Genomic DNA, 18,952 nt, shown 5'->3' on the forward strand with positions numbered 1-18,952 from the left:
GCAGCTTGCTGACAGCAGTCGTGGTCATGCAGTCATTTGAAGACTCATGTCACTGTAACGTGAATGATCGTGACGTGCCACTGTTTTCGTTTTTATTTTGCCCGTCGACTGATCTAAGCAGGGCAGTGATATCACTAACCTCGTCATTTCTCTGGCTACTTGCACCGTTTAATTGTAAACTGTTATAATTAAAAGGTGATTCACCCTCCACTCAACGTCAGCTGCTGAAGCCAAACTCTAATGGGCCTGGATCAGTCACAGCTCACAGTTGTATGACATATTGCTGCTTTCAAGTGCTCCTCTTAAGCTCCAATCTTTGAGTTCTGACGTTGCAGAAAATCATTCAGGAAATTGTTTCATAAAGATTCAGAGCTGCTAACACACCTGTAACATTTTCACTTGTTTAAACTGAAAGATTTAGCGCCATGCGGAAACACAAGGCTACAATCCTTATTAATGGGCAACTAACCATCACTACTGACAAGCACTGTCTTAAAATACACAGTAGCCGTATTGTTCTTAAATCCTCAGCAGTGTGAAGAGACAAAGCAGAAGCAGAAGCTGTGATTCATGTAGCTAAAGTAAATATATTTAATTATTTTCCAGGAACTGGTATCTTATCCAAGTACACTCAGTTGGTAGTTTATTAGATACACGTAGCTAAATCTAATGCGCTCTAACAAAACAGTCATGCAATAAATCCTGCCATCAAGAAGATTATAATCTGTTGCTGTTGAACTGTCCTGTGCTTTTCTATTATTTGTCCACCCAGTTTAGATCAATGAGGGCAGGCTACGTAGCAGGAACTCTTACATTTATTTTGCTTTTGTCCTTAATAAACTGGGAACTTTAATGTTGCTATATTTTGAGAATAAAATTAACTACGGGAGTTTTATTTTTACATTTACATTTACTCATTTGGCAGATGGTTGGATACAAAGCAAAGACATCACTAAAGCTTCAATTTTTCACTGATTATAGTTGTTACTCAGTGCAAAATAAATTCAAACAATCATGTAGAGAGTGTAGTTTTTACAGAATAGAATAAAATTGATAAAAGGTTAGGCAGTCTTTTTAGACCAACACAATTCCAAGAGAAGAGGGAAATATTAGTTGTATTTAAATTAACTTGTATTTAAATTAAAGTACATTTAAATGCATTTATTTAAATATTTCTTTTTAATGGTTTGAGTACATCTCAGAACAAAAGTATTGTGTTTTTAATTTTGTAATTTACCTACTATTTCTAACTTTTGAGTAACAAACGATTTTCACTTTTACTTAGGTCATTGTCCTGCAAAATATTTTTATTTTACTTTTAAATTTTTTTTAAATACAACTCAAAGAACCAATCTGTGGTGTGTGTGGAAAAAAACGCTCCTGAACGCAGCACGTCTCCAGTTTACGCGCCGCCCTGAAGTGACACGTCAGCTGTGACGCGCCCTGGCCGGCGGTTGATTGACAGCCCGTCCGGCCAGTGCGGAGGTTTGTTGACGGTCGGGCCGGCGGCTGGACTTTGCCTCATTGGCCCGTGTTTGTGGAGCTGCCCCCGGGGTCGCCTCGGGGGAAATGTGCGCGTCCTTCAGCGTGTGGCCGCCGAGGTGTTTACAAGAAGCTGCGTCCAGGAGGATCAAGGTGAAGGCGGCGCGGTTGGACGATGCTCAGTGCAGCTTCCCGGGGCTGAGAGAGGACTCCTGCTGGTGAGCACAGACTGAGCTTCCCTCTTTGTCACTTTTATTCTTTTCAGTCAAGTTAGTCACAAAGTGATTTGACTCATTTCTCTGTCTCAGGTTTGTGGTTTAAACTTGTCAGTGCCTCTCTCTCTTATCACACAGCCAGACCAGTTAATATTACACTTTTATCAGTGTTTGATTAGGTTGTTTTGCCAAAGCGTGCTGTGGATGTGCAGTCATGCTTTATCTCACCAGCATGGGAACTTAAACTGATGGTCCAGCTCCTCAGCCTCACTCATCTCATTCATCACCCCTCAGAGCCTGAAACACCCGCTGAGCAGAGACCTGTGATTGTCCCTGACTCCACAGGTCTGGACAGGACAGCACCATGACAGGTGACACGGTGGTCTGGAGGGGTCTGACCTGGGTGAAGCAGGCGGCCAGCAGAGCCACAGCGGGCGGCCTGCCCAGCACCACCAACCAGAGGCTGGTCAACATCCATCACGCCGCCGGATCAGCAAGGGTGAGCAGTCAGCCGTGATTTGCCCGTCATGCTGCTGCAGAGTGGGATAGAGTTTCACAAACATGCAACCCAGATACCTCCTGTGGCTGTTTCTGCCCCCGTCACCCCATCAACACCACAATAGTGAGCAGCCTTATGAGGCGGGTGATGCTGGAATAGGAAGTGCAGGGAGTAAAGGATCCAGCTGGTGTGTGTTGTCTTTGGACGTCTGACGGTGGCGTTTTACTGCCAGAAAACTGCTAGAAATGACTAAATGTGTCGTGTTTTTCCACAGGTTTTGTTCTTTTGCTGGAAAGTAAAGCTTCCAAAACAACATAAACTTCTGTGGCTTGTGAACTCAAACCTTCCATAGGTTTTCCAACTAGTGATTTTCCCCTTGAAATTTATCTGATCGGTTTCATTTGAAACAATTTAATTTAAGGAGGACTGAAGAGGTAAACCTATAAAATGTCTCACCAAAAAGCAAAGATTCAGGTTTGGGTCGCAGACCACTCAGATTAATCTTGTGACCACTGATTTAAATGACTTTAAGGCACTAAAATCCTATAATAAAAACACAAATTATCAGTCAAGCAGCATCTGTAGGGAAGTTTTCCAACAGTTGCTCCTGAAACTGTCGACTAAAATCAACTCTCACCTTCATCAGATGAGAGGTTGATGATCCTCAAGGCCTCTGGGATTAGTTGATCATTATAAGAAAACCAATTTACGTCCCTGATTCTGTGTAGAAGTGTCAGGGCCGTATGAACCTGCCGGAGGGAGCTGGCATAACTTTGTTGTTCGGCCCCCGTTGACTCCCACTATACATGGCAGCTTCGTCATAGAGCCTGATACCCAGAAACCATCCGGTACCTGAAATACATGCTGAAAATATTAGAATATTAATTTTGATTAAAAATATGACTGTTAAAGTTAATTTTCTTACAGGAATAGTTTGACAGTTTGAGAAATATGAGATCGTATCTATATGTTAAATATGAAGCTACACCCTGCGGCCCGCGAGCTTAGCTTAGCATAAAGAAACAGGAGGAAACTGCTGGTTTTCTTTGTCTAAAGTTTGTTAACTTTGTTACACAACCATTTTTAGTCATTTTTAAACTCTGGGTTATTTAGGGATTTTGTTTTGGTGTTGGACAGAACCAGCTGAGCTAAGCTAACAGAGATTTGTGCAAAACTGGTACCATCTATGCAGACGAGTGGAGCTGGACATACAGTTCTTGGGTTTTGGCTGAAAACTAATAAAATGTTATCAAATATACAGGATTTATAATTATTTAACAGCTAAGTGTTGCTGACTGGGGTGAACTCAGTCTGTTGAACGCTGGAACTCTTGGCAAGAAAATGAATAAGTGTATTTCCCCTAATGTTAAACTATTATATTATATATGAGTCATGTTTTGTTCATCCAGGAGACGTTCAGCAAACTGCAGGAAGTCTGCGTCCACAGACCCACAGCAGCGACGCCTCACAGATATTCAGCTGTGGGAGCTTGTTTCAGCACCTGTTTCATTGGAAGTGTAAATGGCGGACGGGCGACCTGCAGCGGCAGACCCAGCACCAAACATCTGAAATACCACAGGGACTGGTCAAGTCGGCTGTTCTCGGGACATACGAGGTTATTTAACCAGGACAACTCCACAGTGGGGGGGCTGACATCGGAGGACATCGATAAAGCAAGAAACACAAAGAAAACAGACACCAAGCAACATAAGCAAGTGGTATCCACTCTAACGCCTCTTTTTTTTTATCAGTGTTGGAATAATATTGATCAGTACTCTTTATTTCTAGCTTCAGTGCTGCACTGGAGCATTTTATTTGTCTTTTGTTCTTCAAGTTTAGTCCTTTTCCTTTATTTCAGCTCAGTGAAAGAGCCAGAGAGAGGAAGGTGCCCGTCACCCGGATAGGACGGCTGGTGAATTTCGGAGGTACGTGTGTTTACTAGTTAACTGCTCACGTTTTTGACACAGCCGAAGAAAAACGACATTAATATTATCATCATCCTCGTTGCCGTAAAGATTTCAGTTCAGTTTACGAATCTCCGCACCAGAAACTGTGTGTAATGTAAATATATAACTACCACTGCCAATGTGCCCTTCAGCAAGGCGTCCGACCCTCAGCTGTCCCAGTTCCCGGGCTGTGTGACCAGTGTTGGATTACTGGGCAGCTGCCGGGCGCAGCGCAGCGCAGGCGTGTTCATGATGAACGTGAAGCAGAGCAGTGCTGAAATAGTGTTACATGTGTCTGCTCAGCAAGACATTGAGGAATTAAATAAAACACCAACATAATATTTTTATGACTTACTGATTGGTTTTACTTTCATACGGTTTTTAGAGCTTTTTTTAGTTTAGTGCTTTGATGCATTTTTTTTCTGAAATCTTTAAGGAGTTTTCTTGTAAACAGAGATCTTGTCTTCATTCAGTTTCAGTCTCTAAAACTCATCGACAAACATAATTTCCCTCCTGATAAAACGGATGAAAATCAGATTTATTTCAACATCTTGAGACCTGCATGGTTCACATCCATGTTTACCTGCATGTACTGATGTAGAGCGATGGAAAATTCATTTTTCTGAGTTACAGTTTAGTTTATAGACTAAATGACTGATTGAGAAAACAGGTTATAGATAATCATGAGTAACTTCATGCAAAACTGACCTAAAGTGACCCAGAGTCTGAATTTGGAATTTGGAGCACTTATCAGCTCAAGATAATTGTAAGAACGCTAAATGGACTCCAGCATTTTCTTTGCAAACACACAACTCTTTTTGACATGAGTTGTGCAAACAAGTTGTGCAAATGAAATTGCCAATGCTGGCACTTCCTGCAGAGCAGGGAGGGCTGGGCAGGATCTCCCCACAGCAGAGATTATGTAATAGTGTCCATGCTGCTGCAGACACAAAGCCAAACATTTCATATGTTTTTTATTCTCTTTCATCTGGTTTAAACAGCACAGTTGCTGTTTATTTCTTCCCTCAACAGCGAAGTGTTTGAGCATCATAATTTGGGATTTAGTTGAGAGGGTTTTGCATTGCACCAGTTCTCCAGAGCTGTGGTCAGACTGGGGGAAGTGCTGACGTGCTCCTTCGCAGCACTGGAATTACAGAGTATCAGTAGCTGAGAAAATGTTTCAGGGACATGTCAGAGTCCCGCCTGAGAATCCAGCTAATATAAAACATGTTGTCAGATATTAGCTCTCCTCTCATCTGAAGGAACCACACTCAGAGAAGTATCAGTTGTTGCTTCCCTGAGGTGACCTCTGAGCTCTCAAGGACTCGCTCTGAGAAATTAGACTCACCTCTGCTGGCTCACGGCTGTTTTCGCCTGCTCTCCTTGTTGCTGTTGTTATCAGATGCAGAGGGCTGATAATGTTGACTTCAGCTTTTTAAACGGCGCCTGTCTCCTGAGAGAAAGTTTGTGAATCCTTGTTTAATGTTGGTTTCTTTCTGCAGGTCTGGCTGTCGGACTTGGCATCGGGGCCATCGCTGAAGTGGCCAAGAAGAGTTTAAAACCCCAACAACAAGGTGATGAGAGGAGGATTTTTATAGGTTTTATGGTTTGTAATGACTGGGTTTTAATGGTAATGTTATGATTATAAAGACTAAAGTGGTCGTTCTCCATACTTGCCTGTATGTGGTGATGTCAAATAGGGTGTAGTTACTCCTCTAAAGCAACTCATGACTTTTTAACAGAGGCAGTGGAATCGGCTTCAAATTCAACATCACCAATAGAAAATTATGTTTAAACTCCTGCCAGCTTTTATTATTAAACAGAAAACAGTCGGCTCAGAAAACCAGCCAGTCTAACAGGGGTCAGCAGTAAGATTTGAAATACTTGGTGCTGTGGAGAATGAACATGTTGGGTAACTTCCACAAATGTCGCAAGCACCAAGTATCAAGAGCTGTCTGAAAGTTGGCGTCAAATGCTTTGTCAGATTCTCAGTGTTGTTTGCTCTTTGATGAGATAGTCCCTGATTTACACAACAATAGGCCTCATTCTTGTTGAGTTGATTTGAGTAAGACACAGTGAAACACTTTGACTGAAAATTTACCTCATTTTGTCAAACTGAAAAAAGGATTTGAAGAAAATCATTTGTATCATCATCGCTGTTTTAGTATTTATAATTTGAAATCCAGCTCTAGTCAGAACACAAAAAATATGCAAACAAAAAAAACATCAGTCTCATTATATAAAAAGGAAAAAGTTTTACATCTGCTAAATTGAAACCATCAAGCGTTTTACTCTGAAATAAGGAGTTCCTCAGATAACATGAGAAGAAACAGACTCAATAAGCTTCAGGGAGAAGGAGCAGCACATTACAATGTTCAGTAAGTTGGGAAACACAGAGAGAAACAGTCCTATCAGTCACAACTGGTGCTGATATGTGAAAAAAAGAAAACCTCATTGTTCTGCTGCAGGTCAGACAAAAGTCGAGCTGCAGGTAGTTTGATAATCCTCCTGTGGACACAACAGAGTCCGTAATTCCTTACAATTATTTTCTTTATTAAGCTTTTCTGAAACACACCTGCAGAGAATGTTTATTCATTTCAACCAGAGGATTTCTGCCCCGAAGTGTTTCCTCTTAAAAGTTCACATTACTGAATGCGTTGATGAGAGAAAGCAATTAAACTATGTCCAATATAACATTAACAACATCATCATTGTCTTATCTGTAGCTGAAATACAGTTGCACCTGAGCTTAATGATGAATGTCTTTTTCAGGTGATAAAAAGTCCATACTGGACTCGAGCGCCTTCCTCTCTGAAGCCAACGCTGAGAGAATCGTCCGCACACTCTGCAAAGTCCGAGGTGCTGCTCTGAAACTCGGACAGATGCTCAGTATTCAAGGTGAGGTGTGTCCAAAATGTTCTTCACGTTAAACACAATGAAGTCACCTGGTCTACGGTACAGACTAACATTACATGATGCGAGGACAGCAGGCATGTTACAGACGGGAAACCCACATGTGTCAGTCTGCATATAAAGCCCCAGCTTTCATCAGAGACCAAACACAGACAGTAACCTGGTGCATGAGCTTCCCAACAACACCTCATCATGTTTCTGATTTAGACTCGCTGGCAAACAAACGAGATCCCTTTACCATTAGGGAAATGTCAGCACCCAAAATAAACCTCGGGCCAGCTGAACACAATAAGTGCCATTCCAGCTGAGCTATTGTGGGCAGCTGAGCCTAAACTGACACTGCAGTCTGTTGACTTTAAACACTTACAGTACAGTGTTGTTATGTTGTTATACTATTAGATGTCCTCAGTGTCGGTTTGGGCCTCTCCTGTATTATCATTGAGTCATAGAGTTAAGCTTTTGTGTTCCTGAAAGATAAATAAACCCTGGAAGTCTTTCAAAAACACACAAGGTCACTGAAAAACACTTACCAGGGTTTTCAAGGTGTTTCCAAAACTCTAAAAGCCTCCTCTGTCCATCAGAATTAAAAAATGATCATCCACTGCTCAGTAAAAAAAAAAAACTCTTAATCCACTTTCCCTATTTATAATCTATGTCCTAATCCAAAAACTTTGACAGCCTCCTTGGTCAAACTGCTGTCATTGGAAACAGCAGGTGGCAATATTACCACTGGGGTCATTTAGTAGCTGTTCTGGAGCTTTTGGTCATGTTTCATATAAATATTTTAACAAATGATTCATTTTTCAAAAAAATTTTTTTAGCAAAAAAGTCGTTAATTACTTGGTTCTGGCTTCTTAGTTGTGAGGATTTGCTGCTTTTCTTTGTCTAAGGTGAAGTAAATTGAATCTTGCACTGTTTGTCAAATAAAACAAGTAATTTTAAGACATCACATTGGGCTCTAGGAAATGAGGATTGTGAAAATATCCAAATAGTTTTTTATTATTTTCAGATATTTTATTGAAAAATTCTACCTATTACTCAAGAAACTAATCAGCAGATTAATCAATCATGAAAGTAATTGTTAGTTGCAGGGTTATATTGTACCTTCTTGTACGATCTACATAATGTGTAATCTGTCACATGATCATATCACATGATCTTTATCAGCAGAGATGAAACAGTTGATCGATCAGCAGATGGACCAGAAATTATCTGCAACTATTTTCTCCTTTATTGAACTTTCTCACACATAAATACATAGGTCGACATAAACAAACACAAAAACAATGTTCAACATTAATTAAAAAAAAAAAAATCATAAAACAACATAATATAGATAAATAAGAGCAAGCATCACTAATACCTCAGCACTTATCTGTTATAATCAGTGCAACACCGAAGCAAATCAGTTGTGCTTCAGTGCATTGTGAGGTTTCTCAGCTGAGATCCACCTCAGCACATGGCAGCTGGTCTGGTATCAGTGAGTCAGGAACAGGGACCAAACCTTAGAGAAGAGCTTTATCATACACGTAGACCTGTATGTCAAATGTTCTATAGGTATTATATCAAAAATAACGTCACGCCACCAGCTGTTGCCTGAGGTCTGCAGTCTTTCCATTTAACTTTGTCCTGTTCTCTTCTTCTCTCTCAGACGATGCTTTTATCAAACCTCAGTTGGCCAAAATCTTCGAGCGTGTGCGTCAGAGTGCCGACTTCATGCCCACTAAACAGATGATGGTACAGTATGGAGAGCTGCAATGAGTAACTCGCACCCACTGAATCAAGTGGAGCAGATCAGACGGTTCCTTTGCTCTCTGCAGAAAGCCATCAGCAGCGACCTCGGCCCACGCTGGCGGGACAAGCTGGAGTACTTTGAGGAGAAGCCGTTTGCAGCGGCGTCCATCGGTCAGGTGCACTTGGCGAGGCTGAAGGACGGCAGAGAGGTGGCCATGAAGATCCAGGTGAGAGGGTGTGAGAGGGTGTGTCGGCTCAGAGATAAAGCGTAGAAGCAAACTGTGACAAAACGCACTGAACTCCACCGTCACACCCTCCGACCTTCTCTTTCAGTACCCTGGAGTCGCAAAGAGCATCGACAGTGACGTGAACAATATCATGACCGCTCTGAGTTTGAGCAACGCGCTGCCTGACGGTAACACTGTTGGAGGGTTTTTATCTTTTTCATGATAGCAGCTGCCATTGTCTGATGGTTGTAACTTCCTCTACTGTCAACACACTGAACTACACCAGCAGCCTGAATGTCATGATTTTCAGCTTGGTCCCATTTGCCCTCTTTTACAGGTCTGTTTCCTGAGCACCTCATTGAGGTCATGAGCCGTGAGCTGGCGCTGGAGTGCGATTACATAAGGGAGGCAAAATGTGCCAAAAAATTCCAGTGAGTAGTTCAGTTATTGATACTACACAGACTGAGCGGAGGATACATTTTCCATGATTATAAATTATAACTGTGTTGTTTCAGTGGTTCCCAACCTTTTTTGCTGTATTTTCACGCAACCCCTCATCATCGGTCGCATGTCTGTAAATTGTGAGCGCGTCAGTAATTTCCCTCTCAGATTGTTTTATTTTGTCACTTTTAGAGGCCTGACAGGATAAAGTTGAGGCATTTCATAAGAGAAAAGCAGAGTTTCAAGAGAAGCCTGAAAAATAAGCTTAATTTTGTGTTAGAGAATTTATTTTTTCATTAATGTTTTCCTCATGACCTACTACATTCATTTAACGACCCATCAGATAAACTCACTCCTTAACTGGCACCATGTTTAAAATATAGAATGACTGGATTATGAACTGAATGTTATTGAACACATTTATCTTTTACTTTTAGGTTTTTCAGCTTTTCATTTTTAACTTTTAACTTATTTATTTGTTTATATACTCATTTAAAATTGTCTAATTGCTTGCTCAGTGGTTTTCTTACACTCTTGATTGCAGCTAATTGTAAATTTACCATTAGAATCACATCAGTTTTTAATCCAATGTTCCTCAACACAAATATGTTGAATATATTGAAATGTGTTTTACAAGTAAATCATAATTTCAGATTTTTAGTTTAGTTTAATTTATTCAGGTTGGGAATCACAACTGTGGTGACTGTCGCTCAAATATCCCTTTTTTTTGTTTTCATATTCATCTTTGGTGCTGACTCAGCGGGGTTTGCTGTTGTTTTTGCACCAAACTTCCCAGAATTCACCTGTGAATCAATCAGTGCTGTTAGTGCTGTTTTTTATTGGCACCACTATTTGTGTTCGGTCGTGGTGGCTGTCGCCGCTCGTGTTTACTACAAAGACCAGGAAAAGAAAATGGCACATATCTTAAATTGTGATCAGGAAGTGACACAACCTTTAACCATCTGAAGTTATAAATGGCTTTGTCCCCGTTTATCACAGGGCTCTGCTGTTGACATCTCAGCACGGTTTTGGAGTCGGGAAGATGTGTCCTTTGACTTGGTTGTTGCTGTTTGTGTTGCAGAGAGCTGCTGAAAGATCACCCCTTCTTCTACGTGCCTGATGTGATTGATGAGCTGAGCAGCCAACATGTCCTCACCACAACTCTGGTGCCTGGTTTTCCTCTGGACCAGGCCACTGACCTCTCTCAGGAACTCAGGAATGAGGTACAGCCGTAGAGCCTCACACTGCCCTGAACTCTACACCGCTTACCGTACAATTTACACCTGCGCGCTGCCAAGACGCCGTGTTCAAGGTGACGTGCCAATTACAGCGACACGGCACCTTTAACGCCCCGCAGACATGTCGGCACATCACAGAGCAAACTGTTGCTCATCTTGTTTCCTTTGTCAATATTTTTATGTCGTTTCACACAGTTCAGCTCTGTCCTTTTTCTTCTGCCAGATTTGTGAGCAGATCTTGATTTTATGCCTGAGGGAGCTTTTTGAGTTCAGGTACATGCAGACTGATCCAAACTGGTCCAACTTCTTCTTTGATCCACAAGCTCACAAGGTCAGTTTGCCTTAGTTACGTAATAAACAAACTGTATGTACATTTTATACGTGACTTTTTCACTGAGGCCTGTTTCTCTGTTTCATATCTTCAGGTCGCATTGTTGGATTTTGGTGCAACACGAGGATTTGATAAGAGTTTCACCGACACCTACATTGAGGTAAGAAACTGTAAACTGTAAAAAATGTAAAACTGAAAATATTTAGTTACATCCACAGTATTTTTACAGTTTGTGTTATTATGACATTTGCATGTTACTACTACATGCAAAATTCTCTTTTTACAAGAAACTTTTCTTGTAATAACAACAAAGCATTTTATCATTATATCACAAAACTTTCCCACGATCATATCATTTGTTAAAATAAAATAATATTTCTCAGACTTCACTCATTATAATGTAATTCCAGCCAAAAAAGTGAGAATAACCAGTTATTATGGTCTCATTAAGTTTTATTTCATGATTGAGCCGAGACTGTATCCAACCAACATATGATGTTGTTATTACAAGAAAAGGTTATTTTTAAAATAGTATATTTTGGTATATTCAATTAATAACAAGAAAATGTGTTATAGTAACATAAAAAAAAAATTTGTTAAAATGAGAAACCTTCATGATATAACAAGAAACTGAGCACGTTTTGCACATTAAAAAATTTAAATCACCAAAAACCTCAATTAGAATAAAATTCTGTTTTAATTAGAGACAGTTAATGTGCTTTACTTTCATGCAGGGAAATATTTAAGTAGAAGTTTGTTTATTTAACCTGTGGACTCTCATATTATCACAGATTATTAAGGCAGCTGCAGAACGGAACAGAGAAGGCGTCCTGCAGAGATCCAGAGACATGAAGTTTCTCACAGGATACGAGTCAAAGGTAATAAACACAAACTTTACAGCACCTCTTCTAACTATACACCACACCAGGCTGTAATCACTGTGAAACTGGGCTCAAAATGACTATTATAGAACAGATGTGTTTGATTGATGGAGCCTCTATTTAATTAATCGACTAATTGGAGGATAAAATCAACAGAGCTCAGTCCTGAGAATTAGTTTAAAAACACTGAAACCTTCAGCACTAACTTCAGCTGTAAACCTCAGATCAGAGACAGACGGACACGTGATGTGAAGGCTGAGAGTCTGCCGGTTTTATTTTCCACAGATGCACAGTTGATTTTACAAATGAACAAATTTTCAGACGGAGAGAAGAATTAATGACCTGCTGCATCAGTCTGAATGAAAAACCTGCAGATTCTTTAATTACAAATACATGTTGTGCATTTCTTTGTGATGATTTAATCAAAAATTAGCCAAGTGTCTTATCACTTCTAACATTTATTAAAGTGGGATTAAGGTTTATGTGAACTTTATCGGCCTCCGCTGGTGACCAGGAGCACCTGCAGCAGCAGTATTATAAATATTATTATAAATATTGTTCCTCTCAGACTGATGTTGCCGTCACCTAGAACAGAAATCTCCTTGGAGTAAAGAACTTTTGTATGTTATTGGTACTAATCACAGATGAAACGGAGACAGTGTTCAGTTGATTCCCTCCCACTTAACTGGCAGCAAAATGTGAAATTCATAATCTGACATAAAAAGTTGGGTGTGAATGAATTTACTTGTGAATTTCTCTGGAAATCAACAACTTTTTAAAAACAACTGACTCAACTGTCTCTGTTTTACTCATAATTTCTACCCAGGAAACCTAAGAAATAACAGACCCTGCAGCGTTTTGCGGCACCAGTCACTTTATATGCAGCAGCTGGAAAATTCACTGTACAGATAAACAGCAGAGGTTTCAGGGGTAGTCTTTATAGTCAGGGCAACATTTGGTTTAGTACAGAAAAAATTCTTGGCTCTGAGCAGCCGCTAGAAACTCAAGGAAATTACTGGCTGCAGCCAAGAAGTGGTCAGGAACAGAAACTCCTGTAGAACAGTGAATTGTTTCTTGCATCAGTTAGTGAGCTTTGGAGATGTTCAGTCTCTTCTGAATCTGCCAGGAAGTAAAGTAAGTGTATTATCTCCTATTGTTGTAAACAGGCGATGGAGAACGCCCATGTGGACGCAGTGATGATCCTCGGCGAGGCCTTCTCCTCTGAGGAACCCTTCGACTTTGGAACTCAGAGCACCACCGAGCGCATCCACAGCCTCATCCCCGTGATGCTGAGGGAGCGACTGACGCCGCCTCCGGAGGAAACCTACTCCCTCCACAGGAAGATTGGCGGCTCCTTCCTCATCTGCTCCAAACTCAAAGCTAGAATCTCCTGTAAGAACATGTTCCAGGAGGCCTACAACAACTACTGGAAAGATGGACGCCCCGGCTCAACACACTAGCTGCAGCGTGTTGCACCCACGAGTTTCTAGTGTTGTTTGTGGTAATGTTGAACAATTTAACTCTCACATTCTCAACTGTGAAGATGTTTTTTTTTTTGTTTGTTTGTTTTTTTAGGTAGCCTGGGCCAGATTATGTCCAGATGTGACCTAGTTTTGTCTTTTTTTTTTTACTTGTCATGTCTGGTGACTCATCAAGTAAACTGATATGAGCATGTGAAAACAATAGTCCATCAGATCAATGTCTACCTGTTACGAACAATTTCATATTCATATCCGTGTGCTTCATATTCCATTTCTCGTCTGGACCAGGACTTCGATCCAGACTAACTCTACATGAAATATTATGTGTGGAGATTATTTGTAACATATTGTTTGAATGACTGTACAGCCTGTTAATTCTGTGCCTGTATGGTTTGTCTTCCATCTGACCAGGACTGTCAGTTGAAATAAATTGACACTGATGTTGCAAAAACAAATCGGCATCAAAGATTTATACATTTCTGAAAATGCAGATTAAACCTGAAAAAAACATTTAAAGATGAATCAAACATGTTAGAAGAAGAAGGAAAAAAGAAGAAGCTTAAAATATGTAATTAATAATCAGAAAACCTGAGAAACAAGCGACAATTAATGTAAACAACAGTGTTGCCTATAATATTATGAACCTGATAAATACTGAACATGTCTAGTCTTATTTAAAAGAAAATACTAGTTAGACTGGCTGCATTTATGCAAGTGCAAAACACTCTAAGAATATATACAGACAGTAGCTGTACCCAGACAACATGTGGAGAATCTACCTGTAAATGAACTGGAGGCTGGAGGCACAGTCAACGCTTGAGTGAGGAAGCAGTGGATTGATGGCAGCTGGCAGCTCGAACTTCTCTGCTCTCACAACAGCCAAAAGCATTTTCAAAAATTCATGTAAACTGCGTCACAGACTCCTGAGATGTAAAAATGTCGAGCTGTACCCTCGGCCGCTCAGACGGGGGGGCGGGTTCGAAGTTGTTGAGCGGGAACAAGCAGCGATGGTGGAGCCTCCTGCCTCATCTCACAGTCCTGGTACCGCCGGCAGTGCTACTGTAACGCTCCACCTGGATGGTGATGCTGGAGAAACCGAACTCAGAGCGGAGCAGCGTTGTTGCCTTCAGGAGGACGATCTGCGAATCAGCATCTTCCTCTGAGGACACAAATACAGACTTTCACAATCTCACATCATCAGTACTACAACCTGAACCAGTCTCTGCCTGTTTCAATGACCAGTAGTTACCCAACACACCATGATGCAGATGTGGCTTTTTCACAGCCACATCTGCATGTGACTCCACTTCTCTTCACATTAGAAAAGAGCACAAGCGACAGTTCGAGATGTTTCTTGCAGAAACCTGTGAATGAAATGAACTCGAACCTGCAGCAATGGTTGGAAAATTATTTTGATATTTTCATTATTTATGTTTTGGTCTTTATTGTTTTATTGTCTAAGTTTTTTTTCTTGATTCATGTTTAACTGAACTGAACCTGTGCTGAATATAACCCAGATTAAGTAAGTACATTTTTATTTTATTTAATTATCCAGACAAGTCCCACTGAGGTTACAGTCGTCTTTTGCAAGCGACACCTGACCGAGAAAAAAAGTCGGTCAGCAATAAAAAAGTTTCAGACAAAAGTAAAATCAGACGTTGTCTCCTACAACCACTGGTGCCCCTGGGGGGGGGTGGGGTAAATCACTGGTGTAGAAAGTGTTCAGTTCCTCTAAAGTAAACAGTAACTAAAGCTGTCAGATTATTTCCCTCTGAAATGTTGTGCAGCACAAATAGGAAAGTTAAACACTTCAGGAGCATCGACCCGACGAATGAATTTGCTGCTGTGCACCACATCATCTACACTGTGTGAAGTACAGATAAGCAGCATTGATTCAGCCTTTACCTGCGACCACGTGGACAGAAAGTAGAGACTGAGTCATGTTGAGGCTCCACATGTGCAAACTGTGAACAGCGACGACTCCTCTGACGGACAGCAGCAACTCTCTGGCAACGTTGACGTTGACGTCCTGAGGAGAGGCTGCAGAAAACAGAGAAAACACTCACTGCCAAAAAACTAAATCTGTAGCCGTGACAATTATGATGTTATGTTGTCACCACATGCAGAGAAAGGTGTTTGTACCCTCCATCAGTATCCTGAAAACATCCTTTGTGACTGGAAACGTTGTCCCAAGAACGAGAACTGAGAACAGGAACGTACAAATTGGGTCTGCTACTTTATATTCAGGCTGTGAGGAATATAGACAGTTGATTAATAGCAAATAAAAACCACAGAATAAAACCAGAGTGTTTACAAGAGTCTGCACCAACTCATGCTGATAACACTATATATACTATATATATTGCTCCAGTTGTACTAATATTGTCAAGCTGTCAAAATAAGTTGGTTGCAGCCAGTTTCACTTTTAAAGGGCTTAAAGTACATTTATATCTTTGTATTGCCCATTTGTCCTCTTACGACTAAGTGTTTAAATGATAGAGCTGGTATAATTCTATATTATATATAATTCTTTCATTTTTTAAAAAGTCTAAATAATTTCCCAAAACAGCTGAGCACTGCAGTGTTTAGCAAATATTCCTGAAACAGAAGTAAATTGTGCATTAGTGGGGGACTATTTTCAGCAGCGGATTAATACACATTTGGTGACCTGGTCAGTATTCACAGCAAATAGATTTAGAAAGCTCTAAAATTGCCCAGAATACTTTTAAAAGTTTCCCTCTTGACTTTGGAAATAGTATAGTAGTCTCAAGATCCACTTACTAGCTTTTTCTAGGGCTTTCAACCACCTCTCAGTGACTTCATCAGCTGATGGAGTTTGCTTCCCTTGACGAGAGATGAGGTTAACAACCTTCTGCCATTTACAACCACCTGTTATCATGTGACTAATGTTCTCTACTTGAAAGGAAACTGAGCAAACTCCACCCACTGATGAAGACCATGAGATGGAGTTGAAAGCTCCAGAAAAAAGCTAATCTAATTCAAGATAATTATAATGAGTTTTATCATCTGAATTCCTGGAGTGTTTTTGGTGACACCGACCCAGAAGTGGATGATGGTTGCAGCCAGCAGGACCCCGACACTTTGCAGCAGATCTCCCACCACGTGGATGAAGGCCGCCTTCACGCTGGCGTTGCCGTGCCCATGAGTGTGGCCATGATGCTGACGCTCCCCGGTCCTCTGCGACCAGCCGGTGGGAAACCCATGGCTGTGACCGTGGGAGGCACCGGACTGATGGAGGATCAGCACCATCCTGGGTGAAGAAACAAAGTCAAAACTATTTTTAGAAAAGCGTCCGACCTCTGCTGAACGAACCAAAATAATCCAGAAAGTCGGACACTCACAGGACGTTGACCCCCACAGCGCAACCTGAGGTTATTAACATGATGTGACTGTCGATGTCGTAGTCTCCATCAGTGATTCTCTGCATGGCTGATAAGACCAGCACTGCTGTCACAGCCCAGATGGACACAACAGACAACAGCACGCCCAAGATCTCTGTCAGAACATTTATAAAGTATATGAGTAAAAAAGAATAAGTGAAGCAGATAGATAGATAGATAGATAGATAGATAGATAGATAGATAGATAGATTTATTAATCCTTGGAGGGAGATTAAATCATCTGCTTCATACATACAGTACCAGTCAAAAGTTTGGACACACACTGTTGAAATCTAAGTTATAATTGTGCAGCAGGACATTGACCCTGAACTGGGGAACAAACCTCTAACACCGATACATCATGACATCATCAGGTTGTTTTGATCTCACCTGCTCGATGCCATCCAAAGGTCATGGTTCGTGTCTGCGGCCTGGATGAGATCCACAGTGAGAAGATGCTGATCAGGATGCTCCCAAAGTCGGTGAGGAGATGAGCTGCGTCCGTCATGATGGCCAGACTGCGAGCAGCGTATCCACCTGCAGAGGAGAGAGACAACTGGACTCCTCAAAGAAAACACTGCACAGGTAAACACATTAGTTGCAGTCAGATATATTGAAATTAGTGATGTAACATTAAGGCAAAACATGTTTGTTTAGCTCAATTCAAACAATGAGGCAGAACTTTTCAGAGTGTTATTATTTAAAAGACAACAGAGGCCTAACGCTCTGTGTGCAGACAATTAAAAGCCTTTATTTAATCAGGCTTATGACTTCAAATCTATGCATGTTAACCTCTTTAAGTTGTGGTGCTTCAGTTGGTCTTTATGATTTCAGAACCTCCTGGTTTGTTTTGAGACGCCGGTTACGTTGCCTCTACGATACTTTATTTTCTGTGATTAATCTTAGATTGTTTGATTTTGATTTAACAGCATATTTCTTCCTCTTCTTGTGTGTTTTACTGTAAAGTTACTATTTCTCCCCGACGACCCAGTGAGGTCCAGACAACATCTTAACTAAAACCCTCTCCACTCCTCACCCTGCCTGAGCGTCTGGAAGCGTTCCCTTCTCTTTATAGTCATCTGATTTTACTGGATTATTATTAAAAATGCAAAATCAACTCATCAGTGCTCTTTAATGGTGACACTGTTGTTTTGACAATATGTGCAGTAAGCTGACCCTGGCCACTGTATGAGCCAGTATCAGATTGATTTATCAGTCTAATCATCTCAGTAAGCAGCATTTTGTTGTTGCACCAGGTCAAATGTTACGTGGTTCCTTTGTTCGTCTTGTCTCATATATAAAGGTGATCGTTTCTTACAGGTTTCATCAGTGTTTTATATGAAAATCTGATTTTCTTTAAAAGCAAAGAGAAAACACACTATAGTCAAACTGTGGTAAAAGTGCAGCACTTAGGTAAATATTCTTTGTTACTTTCCACCACTGTGACCTTTCACTGTCGAGCTTTCACAGATTAAATTGCATAAAATGAATTCCTTACATGTGGTATATTTGCGGCAGGTGGATTAATTTTAACAATAATCTCTGTTCTTACCAATCACCTCCCCGGTCATGAACACGAGGCTGACAGCGCAGGCGATGTAAAGTTTCCTCCTGGCCAAACGTCTTACGTCACTTTCAGCCGCCGACACGGTGTCTGTCTCCTGGCAGAGCCGGTCGGGCTGCCACAGACCGTCCACGCTGGAGGCATCTTCACTAAACTCTGATCCAGAGTCTGAATATTTTCCCTCTGGAAGACTCGTCCTAAGAGAAGACAGAACTGTTTTCTGGTTTCCTGACAAATTATTAATCAGAAAACGTACCGTTAGGATAGTTTGTGATTAAATACACAGATAATAGCAACAGATTAAAACACGTTTGTGCTGAATGAGGACATTTGTGAGGAAAGAATAAAAACATACCACACAAGAGGCACCAAATGAGCCTCAATTAACTGCTGTTTGTCTGAATCTGCTGCCAGCTCCATATCCTCTGCTGACTACGCTTCAGGAAATCTCTAATTTTAAGTTTAACTGGTGCAAAGTGAAGCTGGACAACTCGCCACCTGCTCTAACACGTGTTATCTGTCAGGGGTGGAGCACCACAGGAGCCAATGGCAGGTAACTGAGCTCCGAGCTGCTGGTCACCAACAGAAAACTGTTACAA

General features: G+C 41.0%; 2 protein-coding genes across 4 annotated transcripts; one reads left to right on the plus strand and one right to left on the minus strand.

The window, feature by feature from the left end:
* Nucleotides 1-50: 50 nt before the first annotated feature.
* coq8ab (coenzyme Q8A, genome duplicate b) lies at nucleotides 51-13,843 on the plus strand. 3 transcript variants are annotated; one of them, XM_071497473.1, is made up of 15 exons: nucleotides 51-1,700; nucleotides 2,043-2,196; nucleotides 3,606-3,914; nucleotides 4,055-4,121; nucleotides 5,645-5,716; nucleotides 6,915-7,040; nucleotides 8,707-8,792; nucleotides 8,876-9,016; nucleotides 9,123-9,204; nucleotides 9,354-9,447; nucleotides 10,539-10,680; nucleotides 10,919-11,026; nucleotides 11,121-11,186; nucleotides 11,818-11,904; nucleotides 13,074-13,843. In XM_071497473.1, exons 1-15 carry the CDS (start codon nucleotides 1,570-1,572, stop codon nucleotides 13,365-13,367), a joined length of 1,959 nt encoding a protein of 652 aa, XP_071353574.1. In that variant the 5' UTR covers nucleotides 51-1,569; the 3' UTR covers nucleotides 13,368-13,843. The 3 variants fall into 3 exon arrangements, with proteins under 3 accessions (XP_071353574.1, XP_071353575.1, XP_071353576.1); XM_071497474.1 differs by having other exon boundaries at nucleotides 1,560-1,700; nucleotides 1,992-2,196; XM_071497475.1 differs by having other exon boundaries at nucleotides 1,565-1,700; nucleotides 1,929-2,196.
* Nucleotides 13,498-18,897, minus strand: LOC139632549 (proton-coupled zinc antiporter SLC30A2-like). The gene is made up of 8 exons (XM_071497486.1): nucleotides 18,709-18,897; nucleotides 18,342-18,550; nucleotides 17,180-17,326; nucleotides 16,751-16,904; nucleotides 16,449-16,659; nucleotides 15,531-15,636; nucleotides 15,294-15,428; nucleotides 13,498-14,547 (listed from the first exon to the last, which is right to left on the minus strand). The coding sequence occupies exons 1-8, from the start codon at nucleotides 18,771-18,773 to the stop codon at nucleotides 14,414-14,416; spliced, it is 1,161 nt and encodes a 386-aa protein (XP_071353587.1). The 5' UTR covers nucleotides 18,774-18,897; the 3' UTR covers nucleotides 13,498-14,413.
* Between the last annotated feature and the right edge of the window lie 55 nt (nucleotides 18,898-18,952).

Source organism: Trachinotus anak, unplaced genomic scaffold (assembly GCF_046630095.1).
Source record: "Trachinotus anak isolate AG129_WGS33_773 ecotype Australia unplaced genomic scaffold, CSIRO_AGI_Tana_v1 ptg000015l, whole genome shotgun sequence".
Classification (NCBI taxonomy): domain Eukaryota; kingdom Metazoa; phylum Chordata; class Actinopteri; order Carangiformes; family Carangidae; genus Trachinotus; species Trachinotus anak.

Excerpts from the sequence above, each read along its gene's own strand:
- coq8ab (XM_071497473.1), top strand. The coding sequence starts at position 1,570 with ATGTGCGCGTCCTTCAGCGTGTGGCCGCCGAGGTGTTTACAAGAAGCT. Across the intron at positions 7,041-8,706 it reads ACAGATGCTCAGTATTCAAG|ACGATGCTTTTATCAAACCT; the intron begins GTGAGGTGTGTC and ends CTTCTCTCTCAG. Across the intron at positions 9,448-10,538 it reads AAATGTGCCAAAAAATTCCA|AGAGCTGCTGAAAGATCACC; the intron begins GTGAGTAGTTCA and ends TTTGTGTTGCAG.
- LOC139632549 (XM_071497486.1), bottom strand. The coding sequence starts at position 18,773 with ATGGAGCTGGCAGCAGATTCAGACAAACAGCAGTTAATTGAGGCTCAT. Across the intron at positions 18,551-18,708 it reads CATTTGGTGCCTCTTGTGTG|GACGAGTCTTCCAGAGGGAA; the intron begins GTATGTTTTTAT and ends GTCTTCTCTTAG. Across the intron at positions 15,429-15,530 it reads TTTCAGGATACTGATGGAGG|CCTCTCCTCAGGACGTCAAC; the intron begins GTACAAACACCT and ends TGTTTTCTGCAG.